This window comes from Alternaria rosae (assembly GCF_020736505.1).
Source record: "Alternaria rosae strain MPI-PUGE-AT-0040 chromosome Unknown BKA58scaffold_12, whole genome shotgun sequence".
In the NCBI taxonomy this organism is placed as follows: domain Eukaryota; kingdom Fungi; phylum Ascomycota; class Dothideomycetes; order Pleosporales; family Pleosporaceae; genus Alternaria; species Alternaria rosae.
Genome location: NW_025763581.1, coordinates 111,996 through 138,384, shown reverse-complemented (window position 1 = coordinate 138,384; position 26,389 = coordinate 111,996). Strand labels below are relative to the sequence as shown.

Below are 26,389 nucleotides of genomic sequence, written 5' to 3'. Positions count from 1 at the left end.
CTTTTTCTCCATCTCTCAGGAGGTCAGTTTTGAGCGGATATGTCCAAGCCGAGGCAATGCTCCACGCAGATATAAGGGATATCTTGACCAGGCTGAGCTATTTCCAGATGGCATGACCCTGATAAGTTTGAGGTATTTCCACAGGAGAAGGCAGTCGAATTGCAGGTGTTATGGCTAGGATGCTCTGTAATCGCTCCAACGTTGCGTCGAAAGCCCATTCTCTGTGCGTTTCCGCCAACTAAGTACCTGCGCAGTATCTCGTCCTTATTCCCAAAAGCGAAGATGTCGACGCCAGGTGGTTGCATATTGATGTCTCATCTTGATGGATATCATGGCGCATTGCGAACATGGGACGAGCGTGTTGTTGTGAAGTTCTGGAGTTCTGGAAGGTCGAGGAAAGAGGGCGCTCAGATCCGACGCGGAGGGTGCGAGCACAGCCACCGCCACACAATGACGTGCGTCTCCAGAAACCCGGTCACAAGAACAAGCAGAGCAATCAGACTTCCAAGCGCTTCTAACACATCACATGCTGTGGCGCAGCTTCAAATAGACATCGTCACTTTTGTTAGTTTCTACGTTGTTCCTGTACGCGTAATCTTTCACTCCGTCCAGGCAGCAACATTTCGCACAGTTCAGGCCGCTAGATCACGACAGCGCTTCAACTACCTTCACATCTGCGGCCAAACTCCTTGTCTCCTGTCACGAATGATTTTGTGATTGCCTTCCAAGCCTGAGACATTCACACGTCTCGCCACCTTCGACCACCATCCACCATGGACATTCCACGCGGCCACGCAGCAATGCCGCTTACAGACGCTGACTTCCTAGATTTCATCTACAACTACTTCAAAGCCGAGTACTACCCCATCCGCTCATTCTGGTCGACAGCAACCGCCTTTCCACGGCAAACCGAACGATGGATTTCCATGGGCCACGAACTCTCACCGCTTGTTGTCCGACCCGCAAATGCGCAGGCACAGAAAGATTTGGAATCTCTAGACTACTTTACAAGAAAATGGAACCTCGATGCTGGATTTGTGAGAGGCTTGGTCATTAGAATCGCAAAGTACGAATTGCACGACAGACTGGAGAAGAGGCTATATGAATGCGCGAGACTAGACTTAATGGTGAGGAAGGCATTGAAAGAGAAGCATTTGATCGACGCACTATGGCCCAGTCCTGCACCACGGAACATTGCGAAAGATTTGTTGCAACAGGGTGTTCAGGCTCGCCAATGGTATGGCGACATGTTCAATAAGTATTTCCGCGTCCTACAGTCCATCGACTCGTTCCAACTCCGTCCTGAAATTGATCATCACATCAAGACCAGTGGAAAGTTGATGTTGATACCCTTTGTGGATCATCTCATCTTTGGAGCGGTTGACCCTATTATACCGATCGTAGCGAAAGGAGCAGGTTATGCAAACGCCAAAGGGAGAGGGAACGACAGGAATACCCCAGGGTTCGGTGAGCCAGGGAAGTTCGAGATCCGGTTCGATGCACCTACCGAGGTCACAGATACGTATACGAAGAGCGTTGTACGGCAGTGTCAGTGTATGAAGTGTGGTACGAAACGAGATGTACAGGTCGTAATATCAGTGGACCCGAATCCAAACGCTGGAGCAAGTGCAGGCACATCATCTACAAGCCGACAACGCGACTCGGCGCCAGCAAACTCCAAAACTGCACAGAGATACAGTCCAGGCTACCAAATGCCCACCCAGAACGACCCAGCACCTCCCCGCCAACCTCCCCGACCACAAGCACAACCACCCCAGGAACCCTCCCTATCCCACCGTCCTTCAACACCCGACCTCAAAAAGCAATGTCCGCGCTGCACCTTCCTTAACGACCCCGCCCTCACAGCCTGTGAAATGTGCGAAGCCTCTTTACCAGAAGCCACAATCGCGAAACCGCCCAGTCCAGTCGTTGGCCGAAAGCCGCCTTCGCACTCACATTCCGCATCGCACCCACCTCCCAACCTACACCGAAGCAGGGAAGAAGCACTCCGACAGGAACAAAGGCCCAGCGCACCAAACAGGCACAGTCTAAGCTCAAGTCTCTTCTCCATTTTCCCATTCTCGCAGCAACAGCAGCAGGAGCATCATGCTAAGCTGCCACCTACACAACAAGTTGATACTTCAGCGGCTGTGAAGACAGCTCCCGTACGGCAGGAGGTGAGGAAGCAAGAAGAAGTCCGACCTGCTTCGAAAGAAGCGGACAAACAACATGTCACCATACCTCCTCCCCCCAAGGCGGAATCCTCTCGTCTCCGTGACGGAGCGACCACACCACCACCACAACCCCCACTATCCAACCACCCCGAAATGGCAATGATGCCCCTCTCCCCCTCCCCACCATCGTCTTCGCATCCGCGCCCTGCGCCTGCTGGTCTCCCGAGTAACCTCATGGACGACTTCGTCCCTGTGTCTCCTGCGTTCCCTCAGGACGACGAGGATGAAGATGCGGGGTGGGGGTCTATGAGCAGGGAAGAGGCAAGGGTACAGGAGAGTAGTAGTGATGAAGAGGATGATGAAGATGAGGGGAGAGGACAGGGGAAAGGCATGATTGATCTAGATGCTGTGGCGAGAGAGGAGGCTGATGTTTGGGGGGATAGAGAGGATTGAGCAGGGTGTTTAGCGTTAGATCTTGGAAGTCGGTTTCAGTTCACATTACCGTTGTTTATGCCTGGCGTTCAGAGTTGTGTATTGTATCAATGGGATCAGATGAGATTACGAGGTTGAATTGAAGGACTCTTAGTTGCGTTTGTCTATACTCCCAAACACCCATTCCCAAGCCCACGTCTTCAGCGCAGTAGAAATGTACGGCCAACTCCACGCTTCATAGTCTTTCATCTGCCCGCTCCATGCAATACACCAAGCGCCCACACCTGTTGTTCGACGTCTGCGACAAGCTTTGCACATGGTAATACGCCCTGCTCTCCGTATACCGGATCGTTATGTTCAGTACACGGCCTCAAGGCTATCGTGTACGGCCACAAAGTCATCCACGAAGTCATCCTACGAGTTGAGGTAGTTCCGGACAGCGCCTTGCAGTTTCGTCGCACCCTCGCCAAGCATGTTCGTCAGGTTCTCGAGATCGTCGCCAGCAGTAAGACCAAATTTGCGGACAAAGTCCTTGGCAGCAGTTTCAAGGTCACCGTAGTCCTCGTCACCGACCTCGTCTTCGGGTCGGCCAAAGTATGCGTTGGAGGAAATAGCGCTCGCGCCTTCGAAGCCTACATAGCAAGTTAGTAATCGAAACGTGCATGCTTTAACAGATGTCACGTACCTGATAATCGCTCCTTGGCCTGTGCAGTGGCAGTAGGATCGAATGCGTTGCGCCCAAAGAACTCGTCACTGGAGATGCCCTTTTGTGTGCCAAACTTGTCGCGCGCGTACTTCTCGCCGTCATCCTGCGCAGGCTTGCCGACACTGCCGAAGCCACCCATCTTCTTCTGCGGTGCAGCCTTCTTCGCTGCACCCACTTGTCCGAAGCCCAGACGTTGTACGCCCATGCCTAACCTCTCCATATCCTGGCTGGAGCGCTCGGTCTTGGAGGTGGAGCCGAAACCACCTCGTGGCGGCGATACGGGAGTCGGGGAGACAATGGCGGATGCTTCGGGGGCTTTCGACTTGGTGGCCGCCGCGGCCTCAGCGGCTTCAGCTTCGGGATCATAGCCCAACTTCTCGATGCGCTCAGCCTCTTCACGGGCCTTTCGCTCTGCTTCCTCAAAGTCTAGGCCTCCATCTGCGGCAACCACCTTCTTTGCTCCGAGACCCTTCTTCTTGGCTCCCAGAATGTTCTTCTTCGGCGCAGCGCCTGCGGTCGTCTTTCGTACGGCAGCGGGCTTTGCAACGGGTGTGCTCGATTCACCGCCAACGAGGGGCGACTTGGGACGATCTGTTCCGTTGCCGTTGGCGCCAGGCTTCAGGAAGGGTGATCCTCCAACCTTGGGTGTACCGGTCCGCGAGGGTGGGTTCGACGGGCGCTTGATGGTGGGCTTATCCCATGAGGAGAAGAAGTCGTCTTCGTCATTGGCTGGCGTGTTGGTGCCGTCAGTGCCAATCTCGGGAACATCTGTAATCACGACCTCGTTGGGGTACCTGCATATTCAGATTAGCCCCGTTTACCGTGTAAGAGAATTTGTCCTTACATCCTGGCATCCGCAGCGCAGCGCCTAGTCAGCTCCTCCTTGTACTTGGTGGCGGCATTGCTGGTGTATTTGGCTTTATGGTCTTTACTCGCGAGCGCAGCAGAACCTCCGTGCGACTGGAAGTACTTGGTAGCGCTCTCGTTACCGCCCACTTTCATGATTCGTAATTGATCCCATTGCCAAACTACCATCTATCAGTATATGTACTGTATAGCCATGAGACTCGGAGTGAACGTACTGTCGAGATTGGTGGATCGTACGAAGGAGATGTGGACACCCATGTTACGATGGTTGGACGAGCAGTCGAGGCATAGGTAGATGCCAAATGGTACAGAACTCCATGTTGGGTTCTTTGCGCCGCAGTCGAAGCATATCTAGGGCTGTATTAGGCATTGACCGAGTGGTGTCTGTCTACTGGTAAGACGTACTTTGTTCGCGGGCTTCGACTTCAATTTGGTAAAGATGTTCTGCGACTCGGTCTTGGTCGCGAGGGCAGCCATGGTGAGAGTGGGTAGGAATGGTGCGGATTGGCGGTAAAGGAGTCGAGCTGTGGTGGGGATAATTTGGGTTGCGGCGCTCGGGAATGCTAGGGTGTCGTTTTGGAAGCCGCGTTCTTGACACGTGATACACACGATCGCAGGTGCAGGCGGTACCTCGATGTCGCAACTTCAATTTCTGCTTCCGCTTTCACCAATCGTTTCCCACTTCATGTACTGCGCTCAAGTCTACATTATTCATATAAGTCTTCGGCTGAGTTACCTTTGTGGATGAGAGAGGCCTCCCGAGGTTAGAACCATGGTTACTACTCGATGCTACGCGCTCACTCCGCGCGTCTGAACTCAATCGCTCCACTGTAGACATAGACCAAAGCTGTCATGGCCGACTACGACAACTTCACCATTCTTGTGCTAATCTATGCCATACGGGTGAAATAAGCTTCGGACGCCATCTTCCTATCTCCCTATCTTCCCGTCCCACGACCTAACGCGACCGCACAAGTGGGGTATGCATGTACAAATAATGGCATACCTCAGCTGCTCTCAAGTAGCAACTCTACTCTACTACATACTCACACCTCAATTATCATAGAATATAGACAACAGCATCCCCCACAACCGCACCATGTCCACCCTCCAAACCGTCCCCGCCCGCCGCGGAGCAGCCACCCTCGTTAAGACAGGCCAAAAGATAAAGATAACAAACACCTACGGAAACCAAGTCGTCGATACCTGGGCGCTCGCGCTCCCTTCCTCCACCCTCACAACCACGTCGTCAAAAGTCGAAGCACCCCTCTACCCAAACGCAACCTCGGACTCGCCATCCAAGTATTCCGCTACTGCGAACGCCGCTGCCAGCGCCCCCGAATACATGTCCATGTGCCACTGCCGGGCAACGCTCTTGAAAGTGACACCTGCAGTGGGCGATACAATGGTCAGTCAGAAGAGGGCGCCGATGGTCAAACTGGTGGAAGATACAAGTCCAGGTGTGCATGACACTTTGGTCGCGGCGTGTGATCGATGGCGGTACAGTGAGCTGGGTGTAAATGGATACCATGAGTCTTGCACAGACAATTTCTGGGATGCTCTGCATGGGTTGACTACATCTTCCTCTCTGTCGCCTGAGGACAAGGAGGTTCTTGAAGGCCTCCAAGCAAAGATGGGATACAGAGTCCCGGATCCGTTCAATTTGTTCATGAACATTCCTGTTACGCAGGAAGGTGAGGGAGCGAAGAGAGGTATTAGTTTTGAAGAGCCGAAGACGAAGCCGGGAGACTATGTAGTTCTGGAGGCGCTTAGGGATGTGGTTGTGGTGATGAGTGCGTGTCCTCAGGACGTTCTGACGATTAATGGGAAGAATCCTGTAGATGCTCATTACCAGGTCCTGGACTGAAGCACCAAAGACTAAAATGAGCCACACGATAGATTCACTCAAACAACCATACATGTATTCGCTCCAACGCTACTTGAGTTCATCTCAAATACGACCACAACGAATTCGGTCCAGCCGACTCCAAACTGACAAAAAACGTGAACAGTAGGCAGCCTGCTATGACTCCCAGTCTGCATGTCCAGTACACTATTCGCACTGATTTGCTCCCCCTTGTCTCCTCTCTAGATAGCCACCGTCTTACATCGACCCACCTACCGATCATCAGAGCTGCTAGATACCATGTTGTCAAGTGGATAAAAGAGGCCAGTGGTAAGATGGCTAGAATCCAAATGACGAAAAGTCTACTTCGTAGAATTGAAGAGATGCCCAAGATATCTGCTAAGCGCGTGAGAAAGAAGAGCGCAACGGTACCGACCATAATGACTTGAGAGACCAGGAGAAGTAAGTGATCGTGGTACCACGAGTGTGAGGCGAAATTCGCGTAGGGATACGTTGGGAGCTTCACAAGCCGATCGCAATTCTGTGATTCCGATGTATCCGGGTCTACGACGCCCGGATCTTCCACCTCTTCCACCGTTGCCGTTCCAGGCGGAGACGATGTATCCCCATCCCCTCGCAGGGTATCCTGAGCCTTTGCGTCGTCATCAAGGTAAGCCTGGGCCATTGAGAGAAGCGGTAGCAGGAGCAAGATCAACGGCAAGGTCTGACCGAAACCCCAGGAGTTCTCTTCGGAGACCTTTTGGTTGAGAGTAAAGTTGTAGCCGTCAAAGTTCCATGAGGCTGCAGCGCGTGTATCCCAGACTTTGATTGTTCCCCAGGCCATTGCGAAGGCCAACCAGAGGATCTCTAGTAGCATTGACTCGGAGACATCGTAGACCGCCCGAGCGATGATGAAGCCGGCATATGAGAGGAGGTATGGTGCGTGCCAGATATAGGCCTGGATCGTGTGAGATGACGTCTTGTCCTCCATGAATTTGAGGAACCGCTTGAACTTCGATCCAGGTAACGTCCGAAGGCATGTGCGAGACACGTCCCCGCCTCGGTCAAGTAGTTGTATACCACACCGAACAAAAGACACACCAACGATAACCACAGAGAAGATCATAGACCAAATCTTAGGACCTCGCCGCAAGAACGAACGCATACCAAGCTCTTTGTAAAAGCAAATAGCGCTCAAACTAGGATAGAACCCCTCACCATCATCAGGATAACCATTGAGCCACATCCTCGACCCCGTCGGGAGCAAAGCCGTAATCAATAGAGAAGCGAGCAGAACCATAAAGACCAGTCTAACGAGTCTCATACTTTTGTTGGTCTGAGAGCAACCCTCGAGAAACGCCGTAGCGGACACGAAAGCGAAACTGGCGAACCACGAAATGAAGACCATCATCTGCCAGTGATACGCAGATATGCCACATTTCAGTTGTGAGTACCCGGCTATGAGAATGGCGGTGCCGGTGACTAGGTTTAGGTCACTAAGGATCAGGACTGACTTTTCGATGGCGTATTGAAAGCGTCGGCTGGGGGTCCATGAGAAGATGCGGGAGCGTATGAATGTAAGGATTCGGTTGTCGACTGCGTTGATGTGGGTGTTTGTTGTGCTCTTTGTTTCAAGGACGTTGTGGACGGTGATGTAGTGGATGAGGAGGAGTAGTAATGTGAGATATGCTGAGACTGAAAAACCAAGGATGACCTATCGTGCCGGAGTTAGGCGGATTAATGCAGGTTGAGTCTTGATACTCACCCCGATGCCTGAGAGATCTGAATCTGGTAACAGAGGTGGCACGTTCGTAAGGTTTGTCAAGTTAGTTGAAGAGAGCCACGCGCAACTGGGCAATCGACAGCGCGTCACAGCCTCTTTGACAGTGGTATTCATCGTCGATTTATCTCACCATAGTCGAGGTGGTGGAAGCAGCAACAGAGGCTGGGAGTGCCAACACGAAAAGTATGGCTCGCGCCATCAGCCGCTCGAAATGCCACTGTCCTGGGAACAGGCCGGCGGTCAGTACTAGTTGCGCCGAAGTATACATCTGTTCATATTCGTGATTTACCCCAAGGTTAGTGTAGTCTTGTTGACTAAATAAAAGTTCCGGCTTGTGCAGCTCGAATGTATCGCTTGTTTTGGAGAACTTGCAGCTAGAAACGTGAGCGATAATGCTGCCAGGCGTCTGATGACTGCAACTGCCCTGGCAAACGACGCTAACATTGGATGCGGGACTAGCGCGGCGGCGAGGCGAACGATTTTCCCCACCGGTATCGATAGCGTCGTGAACTTTTTTGCCCTGAAGTCTCTCCAACGCGCAGACGGCTCTACTCGACATCAACACACCGCAGTCGCCAAAATGAAGACCCAGTGGAAGGATATCCCCGCTGTGCCTACGAGCCAGGAGTTTCTGGATATTGTGCTTTCCAGGACCCAGAGGAGGTAGGCTCTCTCCTTCACACAATCGCGCAAAGCGCCTTCTCTCTACCGCCCTGCGCTTTGCGACTCTGCAGGCGCAATGCATATCGCACAAAGGATGATCAAGCTGACTCGAACTCAGATTGCCGACACAGATTCGTGCTGGATTCAAAATCAGCAGAATTCGAGCCTTCTACACGCGAAAAGTCAAGTACACCTCCGAAACCTTTACCGAGCGCCTCTCCACCACCATCGAGGCTTTCCCGCGCCTCGCCGACATCCACCCGTTCCACCGCGATCTTCTCAACACCCTATACGATGCGGACCACTTCCGAATCGCGCTTGGTCAGCTTTCGACCGCAAAGTCGCTGATTGAGACAGTTGCGCGCGACTATGTCCGTCTTCTCAAGTACGGACAATCTCTCTTCCAGTGCAAGCAGCTGAAGAGAGCGGCGCTGGGTCGTATGGCCACCATCTGCAAGAGGTTAAAGGACCCTCTCGTCTACCTTGAGCAGGTCAGGCAGCATCTGGGTCGTCTTCCGTCCATCGACCCCAACACCCGCACACTTGTCATTTCCGGCTTCCCCAACGTCGGCAAGTCTTCATTCTTGAAGTCCATTTCAAGAGCCGATGTCGAGGTACAGCCCTACGCCTTCACCACCAAGAGTCTGTATGTCGGACATTTCGACTACAAGATGCTCCGGTTCCAGGCCGTTGACACTCCCGGTATCTTGGACCACGCGCTCGAGGACATGAACACCATCGAACATCAGTCTATTTGCGCTATTGCCCATCTCCGCGCCCACATTCTCTACTTTATGGATCTCAGCGAGCAGTGCGGTTATTCTGTTGCCTCGCAAATCGCCCTTTTCAACAACATTAAGCCTCTGTTCGCCAACAAGCTGATCTCCATCGTCATCAATAAGATCGATCTTATGCGCCCGAACCAGCTCGACCCCGAGACCCAGGAACAGCTACAGGGTATGCTCAAGTCCGGTGAGGTTGAGATGCTGGAGCTCTCTTGCAACACTACTGAGGGCGTCATGGCCGTGCGAAACTCGGTCTGCGATCGTTTGATTGCTGCCCGTAACGCGGAGAAGCTCAAGGCCGGCACCAACAGCGCCGGCGAGCCTTCTGGTCGTCTTGGTGAACTGCTTCGCCGTATTCACGTTGCCCAGCCGTTGGGCGGCGTCACTCGCGAGACTTCCATCCCAGAGGCGGTACTCAACAAGAAGAAGTACGACAAGGAGGACCCTGACAGGCCGCTCCTTGAGCGTGATTTGGAAGAGGCAGACGGTGGAGCTGGTGTGTACAACATTGATCTCCGCAAGAACTACCTTCTCGAGAACGACGAGTGGAAACACGACCGCATTCCTGAGGTCTTCAAGGGCCAGAACGTCTACGACTTCATCGACCCTGATATCGAGGCTAAGCTTGCCGCACTTGAGGCTGAGGAGGAGAAGCTCGAGGGTGAGGGTTTTTACGACTCGGACGACGACCTTGAAGACGCAGAGGAAGCGGACATTAGGTACAAGGCAGAGCTCATTCGTGAGAAGAGGCAACTCATCCGGAACGAGGCCAAGATGCGCAAGAGTCTCAAAAACAGGGCAGTCATCCCCAGGACCAAGAAGTCCATGCAAATGTCAAAGATGGAGTCACATCTGGAGAGTTTGGGCTACGATCCCTCAAAGGCTGTCGAGCGTACGACTGTAAAGGCAGAGGCGCGAGGCCGCAGCTTGGCTCGTGGAAGATCAGAGGCTCCTGGTGGCGATGCTATGGAGGTCGATACGCCCGGTGCTGCAATGCTTGCACGTGCTAAGAGCCGGGGTCGCAGCCAAAGCACTAACAGGAGGGATGATGGTGTTACGGATGAGGCTGCCGCTACCAAGGCTGAGAAGCTGCAGAAGTTGTCGCAGAAGAAGATGAACAGGATGGCCAGGCAGGGTGAGGCCGATAGGCACCAGACTGGTTCTTTGATCAAGCATCTGGTAGGTTTACTTCCGAATTCTCTCGCTTTCAGCATAGCTGCTAACAAATATCTAGACTGCCGGAAAGCGTGGTATCGGAAAGACCAGCCACAGATAAGCGGACTGGAGTCCTATCCGTTCTTGCATTGCGTGTTTGCAGGTGGGAAAAATCATGGTTGGCGTTTGGGATGCATTAGATACCAACTCGCTGTTGATGAAAGCAGCGTGGTAATGCAATACTTCTTTCCATCACTACCCATTCCTGCGCGAAGTGATCATGTTCAAGCTCTGCCAAGCGTTTCGGTCGGGTTGCTCCGCAATCCGCTGCAACGACTAAATCCCTTCCCTTGCGCTACGCCACTCCACTGCGCGATTGTGCCATGGCATTTTACCGCAACTCAAGTATCCGGCTATCCACAGACCGATTCTGTCGTCTTTCCCCCCGGACGGTACAATCCCCAACCGCCGGGAGTTTCTGCTCAAAATCGACTCGATATCTGGCTCACTGCTCGAGGGACGAACCTGCCAAGCTATTTGAATATACATCAGGGCGATGGATGTTTGTCAAACCCTTCTACTAAAAACAACGCTCATTGCTAACTATGGACTGAAGCTGGAACGATGCCTTGAAGCACTCTGAACGAAGACGTGTCTTTGATGTATCGGAGCTCAAGCGCTTGGCGGCCGCAGCTATCAATCAGAACGTAGAAGACGTGACTTCCTTCGAAAAATTAGCTGAAGGGGGATTCAATCGAACCTTTCTAATCACTATGCGTGACGGCTTCCAGTTTGTTGGAAGAATCCTTTATCCCGTTACAGAGCCGAAGCACCTAGTCGTAGCCAGCGAAGTCGCGACGATGGACTTGCTCCGTTTACACGGCATACCTGTCCCCAAGATCTACAGCTACTCAGCTACATCAGAGAACGCTGCTGGCACCGAATACATCTTCATGGAGTCTATCCGGGGCACGAACTTGGGTGACATATGGTTTGACCTGTCTGGAAAGGCTAGAATTGCCGTTGTCACTAAATTCGTGGAACTGGAGTCTCATCTGTTTGCTCTTGAGTTTCCAGCAAGTGGTAGTCTGTATTACACCACGGACTTGCCAGCTGGATTCGATAAATTCGAGGGTCCTATCGCCAAATCTGCCCGCGATGGCGACTTTTGCATTGGTCCTGACACAAGGCTCAGCATGTGGTATGGGAAACGGGGCGATCTCCATATTTATCGCGGACCACGTACGTGCTAGCTCTTCCATTTACACAGCCAGATTCACGTTTCTGTTGACCATCTGCTGTAAGCCATCTCAATTAGCTATTCCAAAGCTACAGATCCAACATCGGCACTTGTAGCCGGGGCCAAGAAAGAAATCGCATATTTGACCAAGTTTGGCCGACCGCTTCACCCCTTCCAACGTGTGCGGCGAGAGATTTACAACTATGAAAAGCAATCGCCCTTGGATCATGTTGCCAGCCTGGAGAAATACCTACAAATTGCGCCTTATCTCATCCCGCATGACAACGAAGCTCTTGCCCGACCGACACTACGACATCCCGATCCGCAACCAAACAATATAATCGTCTCGGATAAACTTGAGATCACTAGTCTAATTGACTGGCAACACTGCGCAATACTCCCGCTCTTCCTGTAGTGCGGTATCCCAAATAGCCTCTAGAATTACGGTGACGCCAGTTCAGAATCACTTGAAGTGCCCGAATTACCACCCAATTTTGACGACTTAAGCGAGAGGGAACAATTCGAGCAGGCCGTGCTCCTACGACGGCGTCAACTGCATTACTACTATATTGCAAAGACTGCACAGCTAAACTCGGATCATTACAACGCCCTAGCCCACGACTTCAGCATCGTAAGGCGAAAACTCTTTGGTCACGCGAGTGAACCCTGGGAAGGCGATAATGTGACACTGAAAGCGGACCTGATTTATCCAATGGAAAACTGGTCGCGCATTACCGCCCCGGAATCAAGCGCAAGAGGTGATTCGAAGGTTTCTTGTCCGATATCTTTCACAGAAGACGAGGTGGCTGAGTGTAAGCGTCTGCATACTGCGCAGATAGAGGCAGATGAGCAGCTCCAGGCTTGTAGGGATGTTGTTGGCGTCGGTCTTGAGGGCTGGGTACCCGTAGAGCAGTACGAAGAGACTAGACAACGTGAACGAAAGCTCAAGGCTGATGCGCTTGCTGCAGCTGAGTCAGAGGAGGAACGAGCGAGGCTCGAAGAGCATTGGATCTTTGATGATTTTGATGAAGAGCAGTATTCATAAGCAGTCAACACTAAAATAGACAACCTGACACAGCGGCATGCGCTTCGCAGCATGATCACGGCGAATATGTGCCGCACCCTTGTGGGATCCTGCAAGGCGGAAATAGCATGATCCAGGCGCTCAGCCTTGTTACGCCCTGCCAAGGTTTTTTGCTTACCGAGATCCTTCAGAGCTTGATTTGGAAGGCCCTCTCAAGTCGGGACAACCGTCGACCCGCCGTCGGGTTCTCACGATGTTTTGACAAGCCCGAAATGTCGTCAGGAAATATTGAAGGAGTCTCAACGTACAGTAACGACATTAAGCCGCTGCTCGAAGCAACAGCCAGCAGGGACAACACATGGGTGATGAGCGTAAGCATGGCTGAATCCTTTAGTCTCGTCCCGCGTGCGGGCGCGTAGAGTTGTTCCTTCCCTACCCTCCTCTTTTTATTTCCTAGATCCCGTTCCCTGAGATCGTTGTGCACCTCTCTGGCTTAATGCGTTGCTCTATTAGGCACAAATTATTCAACAACGCCTTGCTAGCAGGTGTTGTTCTTTGCAAAGGGCACTGCCTCAGCTTCAGTTCGTCGACGAAGCCAGCCCTCATTTGTACGTTCGTACCTTAAAGTGGGTCAACGACCCTAAACACCACAAATGCGCTGCCCATCGTAGCGCGCCTAACAATGCATTGGCCAAGCATGAGGCTTTCAAATTCGTCCACACCACTCATTATCCTTGCGGATCTCCACAGACCAACGAATCGGGATGCATCCTTATGCTGCGGCCTCAAGCCATGTCGCAGGCTTGGTCGGATCCCACCTCTAACATGAGCTGCAATGTCTTACCTAGGAATTAGCCGTCTGGCCTCGACTGCAATTTCAATAACCGCTGTACTTCGCCCCATGAGTGCTCCTTGGCAACGTACCGGAACGGTACAGCTTGGATTAACCTGGTATCATACACTCACGATCCCCGGATCTCTCGTTGTCACCTTTCATAATGTCGTACAAGGACGGATCTTCGACTGTGGGATATTTTAGCATGCTAGACGTGACGATGTGGAGTACATTAACGCTGGTGCTGGCGACTACGACGTTTGCTTCACCTACAAGTATGTCTGCAAGTGTGGGGATGATGTGGTAGCAGACAAAACGCTTACTGATACAAGAGTAGGTCTAGCAGAATATGTACAGGGTCACGCCCTCGAGGCACGGCAATACAGTAATGCCCAATGCGGCAGCCCTTTTACGACACTGAACGGCGCCAACTACACCACATACTGCGATCAATACATACTTGATAATGGTGAGCAACAGATCTCGCGACATCCCGCAAGAGAAATCAAAACTAACAATCAGCAGACGCGACAAGCGAAGCAATTCAACTAGACAGCTTCGCAGATTGTATAGAACATTGCTCACGGTACTGGGGCGTCGGCGAAGGATGCTTCGGCGTACTCTGGGTCGAACCCGACAACGTCTGCTACATGAAGAACAGCAGCGCGACCGTCGGACTCCTCGAACCAAATCCCCGCCGCTTCACCGCCCTCGTCGAGAGGAGCGAAATGGAAGGCTTCGACGAAACATGTCCGCATGAGGATCTTTCCACCAACACTCTCCCCGGTGTCCACGGTATGCAATACACCACGCACTGCGGCAACATGATCAAGGCAAATGCCGCCAGTTTTGATGGCTACCCGCATCTTTCCGATGTGTATGAATGGTTCTACCACGCCGAATCCCTCGACGAATGCATGCAAATATGCGTCGATCAGCAACCGCTCTGCACCGCTGTGTCGTGGAATCCCACCATGGAAATCGGTTTCGCCAACTGCATACCCAAGACTGGCGACGACTCCGGATACACAGATAGCCTAGACGTGGGTGCTGGGCCCATCCTCTTCCACTCCGCAGTCATGACGCAAATCGACCAAGTCGACACGAAATGTCCAGAGCGGGAATCGTATACAGTGGCGGCGGGCACAGCGGATGCCAAGGGCTTTGAGGTTCACTGTGGGAGATTGAATCCGGGGACTAATATTACGAGTCTGCACACGCAAAACATCACCGCATGTATGGATGCTTGCGCCGAGGAGGACGTAGGTTGTAAAGCCATACTCTTCGACTCGACATTGAAAGGCGGATTCAAAAACTGCTATCTTCAGAACACTACGAGTGTGATTAGCGACCAGCCTGGTGCTACCTACGCCGTCTTGCTCGACGCGGAAATCCCTTCTTCGTCTTCTTCCTCTGCACCTGGAGCTGCCAACGATGACTCGGAACCCGCCTCCTCTCCCAGCAAAGCATGGATAGCAGGCCCTGTAATCGGTGGACTCGTGGGTCTCGCTCTGATTGGCTTCGCGATTTTCTGGTGGCGCAGGAGAAAGGCAGCGAAGATGGCTCAGGGGGAGAAGAATCCGTCTAGTGAGAGCTCGTACGGTGCTGTGCCGCCGCAGTATGTGGAAGCGGAAGCGCTGGATTCAGGTGCGAGAAATGAGCTGCCGGCTAGTACGAAGTATGCGCACAACTATGTGCCGAAGAGTGAGCCGCAGGAGATGCCTTCGTGAGAGGGGGATGGTAGTGGTGGTGGTGGGGATGAATGGGGGCTTTTGGAGATGAAGTAGATTGGCTGGTTGTTATGTCCCTCTTTCTCATGCATAGAATGTATCTATGTTGATTTTGTAGCGTTCATAGCGTGTCTGCATACTTTCGTGTGTATAACAGCCGCGCAAACGTGCAGTACCATTGTAAAGCAGGTAACGGAGACGTACTCTTACATTCATCATACATCATATATATCCTAAACACTCATCTTCATCGCAATACTTGCATGCGGTTTATACCCCAGCACCTCGAACTCCTCCGCCTTCCACCCATCTATACTGCCCCCAATCTCCCTATTTATTTTCAGTTCCGGGAAGTCCCTCGGCTCCCGCTCCAACTGCACCTTGAGCGCCTCCACATGATCGAGATAAACATGCGCATCCCCCATTGTATGCGTAAAAGTGCCCGGCGTCAGATCACACACATGCGCCAGCATATGCGTAAGCAACGCATAACTCGCGATATTAAACGGGACACCAAGACCCATATCGCAAGACCGCTGGTACAGCAGACTATGCAACACGCCTCTTGGTCTCTCCTCTCCTTGCTTATGTCCTGGAAAGCTAACGTAGAACTGCGCAAACATGTGACAAGGCGGAAGCGCCATTTTCTTGATATCCGCCGGATTCCACGCACTCAAAATAATCCGTCTATCATACGGTTTATTCTTGAGCTTATCGATGATTTCGGCGAGTTGGTCGACGCCTTGGCCTGTGTAGTCTTCCGCATGTCCCTTGTATTCTGCGCCGAAATGCCGCCATTGGAAACCGTAGACGGGGCCAAGTTCGCCTTCTTCGTAGTGGGACAGACCGACGCTGTCGAGGTAGGTGCGACTGCCGTTTCCGTCCCAGATCTTTATGCCGGCGTCTGAGAGGGATTTGCTGTGGGTGCTGCCGGCGACGAACCAGAGGAGTTCGCCTATTACGGCGCGGAGGAAGACGCGTTTTGTGGTGAGGAGGGGGAGGATGGGAGTGGGTGGCTGCGTTGGGTCGCTGGATGGGCGCGATAGTGAGAATTTCATTTGGGGTGGAAAGGGCACAGCGAGGGTGCCGGTGCCGGTCCGGTCGGGGCGGTGCTCGCCATTTTGAATTATGTCGCGGATCAGGGAGAGGTATTGGTGTTCTTCGTGGGTGGGGTTGCTGGACGGCATGGCGGTAGTGGGTAGTGGGGTGGGTTGGATGGAGGTTTGTTTGGCGGTCTCTTTGGCGGGTTCGGGGGTAATAACGGGTTCGAGAGCAGTGGGAGGCATTGTGTAGTCTGTTTGGGGAGTTGAAGTTTGGTTTGGGGGGGGCGTGAGTCGGAGTCGAAGTTTAAGTCGCGAGCGCGTTGGGAGGGCACGAAGGGTGCCGTGAACCGCGACTGCGCGAGTGGCTCGTATGGCGTGCCGTATCGAATGCCGCTGACCTAACTGCTTTCGCATCTGCAACAAAACACCCACACCGCAAGAACACTCTTTGTTACGTGAGTAGTATGGAGGAAGAACAAGCAGCTCACCACCTGCTGAATGTTGTGGAAGAGCGAGGGCTCAAGGTAGATCTCGACAACATTCTTCTGGGTTTTGAGGATGCGGATACAAAGCACGAAGCTGCGGTGTGGGTCGACGAGTATCTACACGAGGATACGCTACTGAGCAAAGAAGAGCTAGAGCTGTGAGTAAAGAACTCAATTACCCTGGTCTTTGCTAATTGAGGTTCTAGCTACCAGACTTTGAAGAAGAAGGGTCTCTTGCACCAATATGAAAGCGAGGGGGAGCCCATCCGACCTGTATTGGACCACGAAATTGCTGCAGCGATTGAATCACTAAAAATCTCTACTACTGCAATTGAGGAGCAGTGCAGAGTTTTGGAGAGTCAGAAAGATGCGTTGATGAAGCTTAAAGCTCTCGATAGGCCCAACTTGGATGTCGAGCATGCAAGGAACGAGCGAAGAAGGAAGGAGGGACAGGAAAAGACTCGACTAGACGTCTCTGTTAGTCTCAGACCGCCATAAATGGTTCTTCGCTAACTTGAGTAGGTTGATGATGTTGTCGCATCGGTCACGGAGCAGATGACCGACGCCCAACGAGAAATTGATTCTGAAAAGTCAACACTGAAAGGTTACTTGTTAGAGCGCTTTGCGTCAGACGACCAGATTCTCAGCCGACTTCCTAAGCTAGTATCACAGATTGTCACGGAACCTGAAGTCAGCGAGGATGAGAAGTCGATGGAGCAGTGGTGCAAGGCCATTATCTCTTTCCGCGCGGCGGAGATCAAAGCTCGCGTCGACACTGTGTTCCTCACCAACGCATCAGGCGATTCCCAAAATGGTGTTGCAGAAGCAGAGGATGACCTCAAAGAGAGAAAGGCCGCTCTGCAGGCTGAGCTTGAAGAGCTCCACTCCGAGATCGCATCAGTTGCTGAAATGGTCGTCGAGCACGAGATACGCAAGCCGATGACTGAGATGAAGGAACGCAAGGATAGGGACAGAACACAGGCACGAACGGCGTGGCTCAACTATGTGAGTAACATCTGAATGTCATTGGATCATTGCTAACAGGTCAGGTGCTCTCAACCCTCGAGTATATGGGCAAACGTCTCAGCATAGTCACCACTGGCACGAGGGACACTGACGAGTTTCAACAAGCACTCGTACACGTCCAAGCAGCAGCAGCGAAGCGTATACCGGAGACACACCCACCGGTGGGAACGCCGGTATTGAAGCGCATGAGGTCTGACACGTCGGCCTTTACACCCATGGTCAAGCTCAAGCCTACATCAGCGCTCGATCTTCCGACAACATTGCAAGATGCGCTTCGTTATGCAGGCATATCGTTCAGTCAAGACAAGATTGAAAGCCTGCAGGATGTCTTGCAACAAGCTCAACTCGAGCGAAACAAGAAGCTGCAGAGCCACTACGAATCCACCGCGACGTCGGCTCATGATGTAATTGCCGAACGAACAAGCAAAGCAGACACCGAACTGAGGGCGATCTTGAGTGCGCTATATAAGCACGCACCATTCCACCAGGCTAGCTTGACAAATCCGGAACTGGACGAGCAGTTGAAGGCGATGGAGATGGAGCTGGAGAACAAGGACCGGGAGCTGCTGGATGCAGAGGGCAATGAATTGAGTTTGGGCGATCCCAAAGTTCGCGCGTTCATTGCGAAATACGGTAAATAAAGCAAGGTTTTGAGTGTCAAGTTTCAGGCAGGTCGGTGCGTTGTCGAGTGGAGCTGACATGGCGAGCTGGGATGATCCAGGCGCGTATCAGATCGGAGTAAACAAGACGTGGAGATGTTGTTTACCACAGATATTACGCTCTTTTTGGGTGAGGTCAGCGTGTGTCCTCACCGCTTTGGATCTCCCCGATGAACACGATCAGCTCGTCGGTTGCAAGCGATGGAAGCCACATGTTCGTGGGTGGAGCTCTGGGGGAGTTCAGACCTCGGGTTGGTCGCGAGGAGTGACGAGCTGCAGGCTAGAGCGCCTCCATGTGGCTAGCACCCAGCCCCCGAATAACACTAAACACCTTGGGCCCCTGTCAATGCTGCCCTGAGTAGCTGAGCGACAACAACTCTGCTCTCTTCACACCTCACCAAAGCGTCTATCCCCACTTTCCACGCCGGTTGAACCTGCGCGGGATGCTCGCGCCAGGTACAGGCAGAGACGCAGGCACCCTTTCACTCAATTGATCATTCACCCTCACCTTGCCGGTAGCTCCTGACAGCTATCACCTCACCGCCCGTCATGGTTAAAGGAGAGATCCTCACGCTCGGTGCTGCCGCCGGCGCCCTTGGAGGTGCCTACAAGCTCGCCGAGTTCCTCACCAAGGCCAAGCGTGTCCGCGACGTCGGCCCATCCAACGCCGTCTACGTGCGCATCATTGGCCGCGTCCGATCCGACCTTGATGAAGTGCGACGTCTTCTGTCCATCCGCGAGATCCACGACATCCTCGAGGCCAACCCGGAAAAGTCAAAGTGGGTCTATGGATGCATGCGCGACGTGCGCGGCGCCCTTGAGAACATCACGCCGCACACGGAACGCGTCGCTGGCGATGTCGAGGACGGCCGCCGCATCGGCATGCGGCACCGCGTCTACTGGCTGCTCAGCGAGAAGGAGAAGCTGGAGAACCGGGAGAAGGAGCTCGCCATCGCGCATTCCAGTCTCAGCGAGGTCATCGGCTACCTGACTGCTCTGGAGCCTGTCGAGGAGCCCAAGAAGCCCAAGTCGACCACCAAGGAGACGCACATTGACATCGACATCCATCAGGAGCCTCCCCAGCCTCAGGCCCAGCCCACCCACACGACGCACATCGAGAGGGATGTCTGGGTCGAGCGTGATGGCGCGCCGCCGCGACACGTAGAAGAGCACCGCGATGTTTGGGTTGAGCGCGACCGTCAGCCCCCAGCTCACTACGAGGAGCGTCGCGACGTGTACATTGACGAGCACCAGCGTGGACCCCAGCACTTTGACGATCGCGGCCCTGCTCCCCGTTACGACGCCCACTTCGAGCAACAAGGTCGTGACGGCCGCTACGAGACCCACTACGACGAGCGCTACCAGCAGGAAGACCACTACCGCTCTCAGTACCCCATCGAGACGCAAGGCAACTACAACCCGCGCTTCCCCGAGCCCCTCGGACGCCGCCCTGAATCTTACGAGGACCGCCTCCCAGAGCGCGACTCCTGGATGCAGAGCAATGCGCGCGCCCAACGCCCAGGTCAGTACGGCCCTCGAGCCCCTGCGTATGCCGAATACGGCGCCCCGCAACCCATTGGTGCAGCGCACTATTCGCGTAGGTTCCAAGGAGACGCGGGCTTTGGCGACGAAGAAATACTAAATCCACAACCAGTGCCGTTGGACAGGAACTACGCCGACCGCGAGGTGAGTGGTTACAACACTGCTGGCTACCCGCCCCGCCCCTACGGTAGCAAGCTCTAGCTGTTAGCACAAGTCTAACTTGCTGGGCAGATGTGGATTGAACAAAAGGAGGACTACCGCTTCGATCAGTATGGAAACAGGCTGCCGGATAGGCTCTTCCAGCCGGCTGTCCCCAGGCCCTATCGCAGCCGCATGTAAACAACTTGCAATACCTCTTTTGATTACGATCTTAATCTCCTTGTTACCCTGTCATGAGCCCTTTTTGTCCTTTTGCTTTACGCAAGCATGTACACACCCCTGCGAAGCCCCGAGCCCGATCAATGTTTCTATGTAGCTGCCAATTCAAGTTGATACCTTTCCGACCGGTTGCCCTTTCCTCGTTCCCTCCACGTGGTTTATCGGTAGCGCAATCGTCGCAGCTTCTATTTAGAGATGCGATGAGCCCATGTCCTCACATTTGAAGATAGTATCATGGCTCCCCCTCGCTTCCGGCGTCGCACCCACGGTACTCACTGCACCGCTACCAGATGACAACACCACAGACCCTGAGAGATTGAGGGATGGATAAATCCTGTTCTGTTCACCTTCTGTCTCCTCCTGTCAACTTTCAGATAGGTATTGCAGTCATCCTCCAAGAAAAAACGACACCAGACTACAAACCTCTCATCTCTAGCAACACCACCATGACGCGCCCCCGCACAACCTACCTCCAAGAAGCCCGCTCCTGCCTCACTCTCTTCACCCACTCCCGCTCCACCCGCTGGCCCTCCCGCACCGGCCTCGCAACCGACATCCTGCTCTTCCTCTCCATCCTCTTCGCCGCCGCGCAACTCGGTTTGTGCATCGCCATGGCACATCGCTTGCTCGTTTCCCCCCAAAGTGAAGTCCAATGCTGGAGTGTGAGTGCTAGTAACAACTATGATTTCAGCAAGTTTGGGCTATACGGGGATACCGATGGGTATGTGTTGAATAAGGTGGTGAAGACGTTGCCGGTGCTGTATGCGAATGTGGATCGGGAGAAGTTCTGGCATGGAGTGGATATTGGGTATGATAATCCAGATGAGGGATTGGTGGGGCCTGAGTATTTGAGTGGTGTGGAGAGGGGGGGTATTTTGTGAGTTTTCTTACCTATATGCTATGCTGTTCTACTGTTGTAGTGATACTAACCAATATCCTCATAGCATGATCGTAGCGACCCTCATCTTCAACCCTCTCCTCCTAGTCATCGATCTCCTCCTCCTCCTTCGGAGCCACTACCGATCTGGGCGCATCTCCAATCGTGCAGGCATGTTCTGGTCTACTTGCTTCGTTGTCTACTTCATCCTGGTCGCTTTGAGCACTGTTTGGATGAACACTTTCCCCAATAGCAGGATCGATCACAGTATGTCCAGTAGTGATATCAGTCAAAGTGTGGATACGTGCTGGCAGTACGATAGGACGATGTATACGTTGGATAGGTGGAGTAGATGGGCAAAGGGGATTGAACGGGGTTGTGAGGTTTTGGGGATGTTGGGCGCTGTTTGGTACGTCTCACCATGCGGCATGAAAGGAGTGCCCTAAGCAATGAGCTAATCAGTAACAGCATGGTCATATACTTCGGCTTCGCCCTCGCCGCGGCGTACATCAACCGAAAGACCGACGCGCAACAGTCGATGAGACTGCACGATCTCAGCGGCTCCTCTTCCCTAACCCCCGCTCAGCAAAATCTTCGCGACTTCCCTTCTTCTGGCCTCGGTGAACACGCTACCCCCATCCCGATGAACAAATTCGGCATTACATTCATAGATGGCACTGACGGCACAGGTGGTCAGCAACCCAAGACTGCGAGATCACAGGCGGAGGAGGAGGACCCAGAGGCCCATGCAAACCCGTTCACGGATCCGGCGAATCTGCTCAGGGAAGGAGGTGTTGTGTCGCTAGAGCCGGCAAGACAATGGAGGTAAACGGGCGTGACAAAGGTGCTATGAGGTGTACCGGCAGCATGGACCGACATTTACCATTTTTTTCGGGTATCACTGTACACCCGCTGTCAATCTGGTCTTATAGCTGACGCTCCTCGAGATAGACCACATAATTCGCTAGTTACGTTGTTGACGATTTACGACGTTCACTGCCACTTCTAATTCGCCTTATTCCATATCGTCGCTAACCACCCTGCCATCTCAAAACGGACGTGAAAGAGACTCGGATAATGATGGTGTCGTCCGATACTCGACAAAGGGCATTGTCATTTACCTTGGTGTCTTTGTTCGTCGCATCCCATTTTCTTTTTTCAAGCATCTTAGGCTTTGTTCAAAGAACTCGAGGAAGATGCTACATATCCTCTTCGAGCGCAACCCGTGTTCGTGAACGTCCAAAGCCTTAGCAATATATCTTACTTTATACCTCAGCGAATGATCATAGCGAGACTGCCATGTCCACAGACGGCGAACAGGGCCCGCTGGCCAGCAACGATAATGGCGAAGGTGCCCCAGCTCCTGCGGTACCCGCAGCACCAGTCGCACCCGTGCGAGAAACCAACGAATATGTGATCAGCAGATGGATGGACCGAATATATCTCGACTACCCTCATCTAGGGAATTCTCTGGCAGTCACGATGAGGGAGTTTGTCAACATTCTTGCAACCAGGAACACGGACGCTGATAATAGTTGGTTGTGGGACAATCAGCTGGACTTGGCTACAGTACTCTTGGCACTGGTTGAAAAGAAGCGGCGCGATATACTCATTATGCCAGCAGGTGCCGCGACTATACTGGCTGGCGTTGGCCTGTGTCTGACCAATAAAGAAAAGTTCAAAACTCTTGACCGATCGATGGAGTCTTATAATACGATGACGCGAAAAGACGTCCGATGGATTGTGATTCCAGTAACGAACGGTATGGCTAGTCCACAGGAAGTGGAACGTGTCAAAGCCGCGAGAGCCGAAGCCAGGGAGGCTAAGAGGAACAAACAAGCCGTAGAACAAGAGCGGAGAGTCACAGAAGAACCCATACCAGGGCAATATGCGAGTGTTATAGATGGAGAAGGTGGAGATGCGAGAAATAAGGAAGAGGAAGAGGAAGAGGAAGAGATGCAATCTCGCAGCGGCACGCATTGGGGGTTCATGGTGATCGATAAGGAAAGAAACGATGCCCGATGGCTAGACGGCCATGTCGACGTAAGAAAGAAAGCTAACAAGCACTGGTATATACATAAAATGGTTCGACAAGGACCGGCGTGGGTTGCTGGAAAGATTCTCTGCGGATACGACAAGGTTATGGATCTAGAGCGTGGAGGGTTCACGGCAGCCACACTCAAACACGTCCCTCACGATACTAAGAATAACAGCTATGGAGGTGATGAACACTCGGCATGTGGCCCATGGGTATACTCCATGCTCAAATACATACTCGATAACGAGAAGTTCCTCACCGATCCGGGCGGACTTTACAGTGCGTTCAGTTCGAGATATAGGAGGAGACATTCACAAAAAATGGCGTTCAACTCGCTTCAAACACGTAGGGATATGCAGGAGATTATTTGCAAAGAGGCTGATAAGAGACTGGGTGCGGATGACTTACCGTACAAAATGAGTGCGCGCATTGTGCAGATCCTAGGCCTTCCTAGTACTGGTCAACTATGCGATGCGGTCGCATCCTTGAATCCGAGTCGGAGGGCCTCGCCTGGACCAGATGGCAGCAGAAGCTCAAGAAAGGGACCAGACAATGATGATGACGGAAGTGACGACGGTGACGATGGCTGGCCAGACGAGCATGAAGGAGTCTCGCGTGCCGACTACCAGGTGTATTTACAAGAAGGCGAGCCATACTCCAGGAAACGTCTGGAAGATGCCGTAGTTGCGTTCAAACAGGGCCAGACTGACCTTCAGCGCAACTTCCAACGAGGGAAGCGTGGAGTTCTTACGAAGAATCCAGAATACAAGTTCCCTCAAGGCTTCAGCAAAGATAACCTACCCGCATTCGACCAACTGAAGATGGACAGTGAGGAGCCGTGGTACACAACATATGAAGACGACCTCCTCAAGGTTGACGACCATAGAAGCCTTGCTCTTCAAACATCCAGAGCGGTGCTCCACAGCATATTCAAAGGTAGCTTCAAAGGCGAAAACGCGGCGGTTCTCCGAGATTACCTGAAAGATGCGCATGCTTTCACATTTCCAGAACGCTCTCAAAACTGGACATCTGAAACTATCGCAGAACGTCTAGACCAGACTTACTTAGACCTAGCTCTGCCATTGTTCGCTTCTTTTTCCGACGCAAGCGTAGACATCTGGGTCAAGAACTTGCATCCTACTGCGAAGAGGGTCATACAAGATGCCGCACGTGTCACTAGGTACACTATCGCCCGTGGACTTCTGTATCGCCTTTTCGTTGGCGATTTCACAGACATGACGGACAGGGATGTCGATAAGTGGCGCGCGAACGATCCTCAAATGTTAGAAGCTGGGAAGCAAAACCGGGAGGTCGCGAGATGGTGGTTGACATGGTACTATTACCAGGGTGATGCGATGGAGAAGCTGCCGTATCTGGCAGAGAGTCCACTGCATTGGCCGCCACGTGAGCATCGAGAGGCGCATGGGCAGAAGAGGAAGAGACGAAGCGATGAAGTTTATGGAGGTAATGCTTCAAACGCAGGCCAGCCTTCGTCCGACCCTGACAATGCATCTAATGTTGCGCAACCAGATCCGAAAACTATCCAGTGGGCCACAATCGACCACGCTATGCTCATGAAGCATGTGAAAAAAGAAATTCGAGAGGACCCGCGGATTGGTGAGCTATCGAACGACTACACGTACAGAGCCATTCTCTTCGTAAGAAACGGTGGCAAGTTCAAAGATGAGAAAGAACGTGCTGTTATCTGGATACGTGATATCAATGTCTTTACGCTAGGTCACGAGGATCAAACCCCCAAACGTGACATCTTTCCCACGAAAGATGGCAGGCTGGTCATCCGACCCACATCGGAAGAGATCTTGGAGCGAATGAAGGAGAAGTATGAGAAGGCCTCTAGCGAGCCTGCGTCGACCGCTACAGGAACACCTCAAGGACGACAAACTTCTAGTGGGTCCCAAGGATCTCCCGGACCTACAAATCCTCCAAGATCTTCAAATCTTCCGAGGTCTCCAAATCCTCCAAGGTCTTCAAATCAGCCAAAGCTCCACGATGCGGAGATACTTGGAGACCTGCTTGAAATGTATCCCCCAGACTTCACGTATCCCATAAAAGCACGACGCCAGGAGTGGATCAAAACTTTTCCGCCCAAAATGGCTGCTCGTATCAAGGACATGGATGAGTGGCCACAAAAAGCTGTTCTTCAACATCTTTTCGGTGGTTTCAATGCGATACCCCCACAGCACAGGCGCATTTGGCGAGAGAAACACCCTCTATTGGACGATAACATGGCAGACGACGATGTGGCTGGCGCGCTGAGAGATACCGTCAAAGAGTTTGGTAGTGAGGGCGCATTAAAGAGTGGAATTTTGTACTATCCCGATTTCTACATGGCGTGGTTCGAAAAAGAACATGAGGAATTAATAGAGACGTTGATCAATGCTAAGAAAGACAGCGGAGATGGCAACGGCCAAGGCCAAGGCGGCAGAAAAGAGTATGAAGATCTCTCTGACGACAACCTTGAGAGCCTCGAGGACTTCGAAAGCGACGGCGCAACAACACAACTAATAGGTAAAGCCGCTACTCCAGGTGCCAAACGGAAGCGTGCCGAGGCAGATGCAGCTGCACGGGCAAAGAAGAGGCGTAAGGGCGAAGCCCCAGAGTTCCGCGATATGGCAGAGTCTGATCTCGTCCTTTGGGTCAAGGAACTTCCGTCTGGCTTGAGAAAACCACTGCTTGACGATATTGGGGGGAAGTTGAGAGATTCGAAGGCACATTACACACGCATTTACCTCGAGCGCATTTACAAGAAGACATTTCAGACTTGGGCTGCCGAGAACCCTTTGACTACTGAGAGCGTGAAAGAGATCAGGCTATGGAGGAGATTGGGAAGATTTGACACCTGGGACAAGTACTCCAGAAAGAACGAGCAGGGTCTAGAAACATTTTGCGAAGAGCAGTTATTTCCACAAACGAGAACGATTGGAGAAGGAGAGGAGGCAAAGAGGGTGGATCTGCCGGATTATAGTAATGACAAGGATAAGTGGCCGAAGGAATGGAAATAAGAGATGCGAGTGAAAGAGCCAGGTGAGAAATAGAGCGGGTTGTCTATTCATCGTGTTATTGCGTAAGAGGAGATATGA

General features: G+C 52.6%; 10 protein-coding genes across 10 annotated transcripts; 8 read left to right on the top strand and 2 right to left on the bottom strand.

Annotated features, from left to right (window-relative positions):
• Positions 1 to 463: 463 nt before the first annotated feature.
• BKA58DRAFT_393820 (uncharacterized protein) lies at positions 464 to 2,724 on the top strand. The gene has a single exon (XM_046171127.1). It carries the CDS (start codon positions 774 to 776, stop codon positions 2,625 to 2,627), a length of 1,854 nt encoding a protein of 617 aa, XP_046020444.1. The 5' UTR covers positions 464 to 773; the 3' UTR covers positions 2,628 to 2,724.
• On the bottom strand, positions 2,725 to 8,207 carry BKA58DRAFT_347470 (uncharacterized protein). The gene is made up of 8 exons (XM_046168457.1): positions 8,098 to 8,207; positions 7,791 to 8,030; positions 6,232 to 7,739; positions 4,585 to 4,732; positions 4,395 to 4,530; positions 4,157 to 4,340; positions 3,292 to 4,106; positions 2,725 to 3,238 (listed from the first exon to the last, which is right to left on the bottom strand). The coding sequence occupies exons 2-8, from the start codon at positions 7,920 to 7,922 to the stop codon at positions 3,021 to 3,023; spliced, it is 3,141 nt and encodes a 1,046-aa protein (XP_046020443.1). The 5' UTR covers positions 7,923 to 8,030; positions 8,098 to 8,207; the 3' UTR covers positions 2,725 to 3,020.
• Positions 8,208 to 8,333: 126 nt separating this feature from the next.
• BKA58DRAFT_432457 (P-loop containing nucleoside triphosphate hydrolase protein) lies at positions 8,334 to 10,665 on the top strand. The gene is made up of 3 exons (XM_046173132.1): positions 8,334 to 8,471; positions 8,590 to 10,435; positions 10,491 to 10,665. Exons 1-3 carry the CDS (start codon positions 8,389 to 8,391, stop codon positions 10,530 to 10,532), a joined length of 1,971 nt encoding a protein of 656 aa, XP_046020442.1. The 5' UTR covers positions 8,334 to 8,388; the 3' UTR covers positions 10,533 to 10,665.
• A 129-nt stretch (positions 10,666 to 10,794) lies between these two features.
• Positions 10,795 to 12,829, top strand: BKA58DRAFT_432456 (kinase-like domain-containing protein; the record flags this gene model as incomplete). Its single annotated transcript, XM_046173131.1, has 4 exons — positions 10,795 to 10,973; positions 11,028 to 11,653; positions 11,717 to 12,065; positions 12,108 to 12,829. The coding sequence occupies 4 exons, from the start codon at positions 10,795 to 10,797 to the stop codon at positions 12,694 to 12,696; spliced, it is 1,743 nt and encodes a 580-aa protein (XP_046020441.1). The 3' UTR covers positions 12,697 to 12,829.
• A 1,089-nt stretch (positions 12,830 to 13,918) lies between these two features.
• BKA58DRAFT_325119 (uncharacterized protein) lies at positions 13,919 to 15,240 on the top strand (the record flags this gene model as incomplete). The annotated part of the gene is made up of 2 exons (XM_046167992.1): positions 13,919 to 13,979; positions 14,033 to 15,240. Coding segments are annotated over 2 exons (1,269 nt in total), but the record flags the coding sequence as incomplete, so codon positions are not given.
• A 233-nt stretch (positions 15,241 to 15,473) lies between these two features.
• Positions 15,474 to 16,526, bottom strand: BKA58DRAFT_414821 (bifunctional dihydrofolate reductase-thymidylate synthase; the record flags this gene model as incomplete). Its single annotated transcript, XM_046172511.1, has 1 exon — positions 15,474 to 16,526. The coding sequence occupies one exon, from the start codon at positions 16,524 to 16,526 to the stop codon at positions 15,474 to 15,476; it is 1,053 nt and encodes a 350-aa protein (XP_046020439.1).
• Positions 16,527 to 16,575: 49 nt separating this feature from the next.
• On the top strand, positions 16,576 to 18,792 carry BKA58DRAFT_369515 (uncharacterized protein). The gene is made up of 4 exons (XM_046168967.1): positions 16,576 to 16,926; positions 16,975 to 17,245; positions 17,291 to 17,773; positions 17,818 to 18,792. Exons 1-4 carry the CDS (start codon positions 16,748 to 16,750, stop codon positions 18,433 to 18,435), a joined length of 1,551 nt encoding a protein of 516 aa, XP_046020438.1. The 5' UTR covers positions 16,576 to 16,747; the 3' UTR covers positions 18,436 to 18,792.
• BKA58DRAFT_393804 (uncharacterized protein) lies at positions 18,793 to 20,498 on the top strand. Its single transcript, XM_046171126.1, has 2 exons — positions 18,793 to 20,139; positions 20,227 to 20,498. The coding sequence occupies exons 1-2, from the start codon at positions 19,003 to 19,005 to the stop codon at positions 20,332 to 20,334; spliced, it is 1,245 nt and encodes a 414-aa protein (XP_046020437.1). The 5' UTR covers positions 18,793 to 19,002; the 3' UTR covers positions 20,335 to 20,498.
• Positions 20,499 to 21,046: 548 nt separating this feature from the next.
• Positions 21,047 to 22,119, top strand: BKA58DRAFT_393802 (uncharacterized protein). The gene is made up of 3 exons (XM_046171125.1): positions 21,047 to 21,250; positions 21,318 to 21,659; positions 21,719 to 22,119. The coding sequence occupies exons 2-3, from the start codon at positions 21,319 to 21,321 to the stop codon at positions 22,077 to 22,079; spliced, it is 702 nt and encodes a 233-aa protein (XP_046020436.1). The 5' UTR covers positions 21,047 to 21,250; position 21,318; the 3' UTR covers positions 22,080 to 22,119.
• Positions 22,120 to 22,549: 430 nt separating this feature from the next.
• BKA58DRAFT_473300 (uncharacterized protein) lies at positions 22,550 to 26,311 on the top strand (the record flags this gene model as incomplete). The annotated part of the gene is made up of 1 exon (XM_046175312.1): positions 22,550 to 26,311. The coding sequence occupies one exon, from the start codon at positions 22,550 to 22,552 to the stop codon at positions 26,309 to 26,311; it is 3,762 nt and encodes a 1,253-aa protein (XP_046020435.1).
• Positions 26,312 to 26,389: the final 78 nt, after the last annotated feature.

Bases quoted from the DNA above. Each gene is read 5' to 3' on its own strand.
- BKA58DRAFT_393820 (XM_046171127.1), top strand. From the start codon at position 774: ATGGACATTCCACGCGGCCACGCAGCAATGCCGCTTACAGACGCTGAC.
- BKA58DRAFT_347470 (XM_046168457.1), bottom strand. From the start codon at position 7,922: ATGAATACCACTGTCAAAGAGGCTGTGACGCGCTGTCGATTGCCCAGT. The intron at 7,740-7,790 runs GTGAGTATCAAG...CCGGCACGATAG, and splicing joins CAGATCTCTCAGGCATCGGG to GTCATCCTTGGTTTTTCAGT. The intron at 4,341-4,394 runs GTACGTTCACTC...GATAGATGGTAG, and splicing joins ACGATCCACCAATCTCGACA to TTTGGCAATGGGATCAATTA.
- BKA58DRAFT_432457 (XM_046173132.1), top strand. From the start codon at position 8,389: ATGAAGACCCAGTGGAAGGATATCCCCGCTGTGCCTACGAGCCAGGAG. The intron at 8,472-8,589 runs GTAGGCTCTCTC...ACTCGAACTCAG, and splicing joins CTTTCCAGGACCCAGAGGAG to ATTGCCGACACAGATTCGTG. The intron at 10,436-10,490 runs GTAGGTTTACTT...ACAAATATCTAG, and splicing joins GTTCTTTGATCAAGCATCTG to ACTGCCGGAAAGCGTGGTAT.
- BKA58DRAFT_369515 (XM_046168967.1), top strand. From the start codon at position 16,748: ATGGAGGAAGAACAAGCAGCTCACCACCTGCTGAATGTTGTGGAAGAG. The intron at 16,927-16,974 runs GTGAGTAAAGAA...TTGAGGTTCTAG, and splicing joins AGCAAAGAAGAGCTAGAGCT to CTACCAGACTTTGAAGAAGA. The intron at 17,246-17,290 runs GTTAGTCTCAGA...TAACTTGAGTAG, and splicing joins AGACTCGACTAGACGTCTCT to GTTGATGATGTTGTCGCATC.
- BKA58DRAFT_393804 (XM_046171126.1), top strand. From the start codon at position 19,003: ATGGTTAAAGGAGAGATCCTCACGCTCGGTGCTGCCGCCGGCGCCCTT. The intron at 20,140-20,226 runs GTGAGTGGTTAC...CTTGCTGGGCAG, and splicing joins GGAACTACGCCGACCGCGAG to ATGTGGATTGAACAAAAGGA.
- BKA58DRAFT_393802 (XM_046171125.1), top strand. From the start codon at position 21,319: ATGATCGTAGCGACCCTCATCTTCAACCCTCTCCTCCTAGTCATCGAT. The intron at 21,660-21,718 runs GTACGTCTCACC...AATCAGTAACAG, and splicing joins GGGATGTTGGGCGCTGTTTG to CATGGTCATATACTTCGGCT.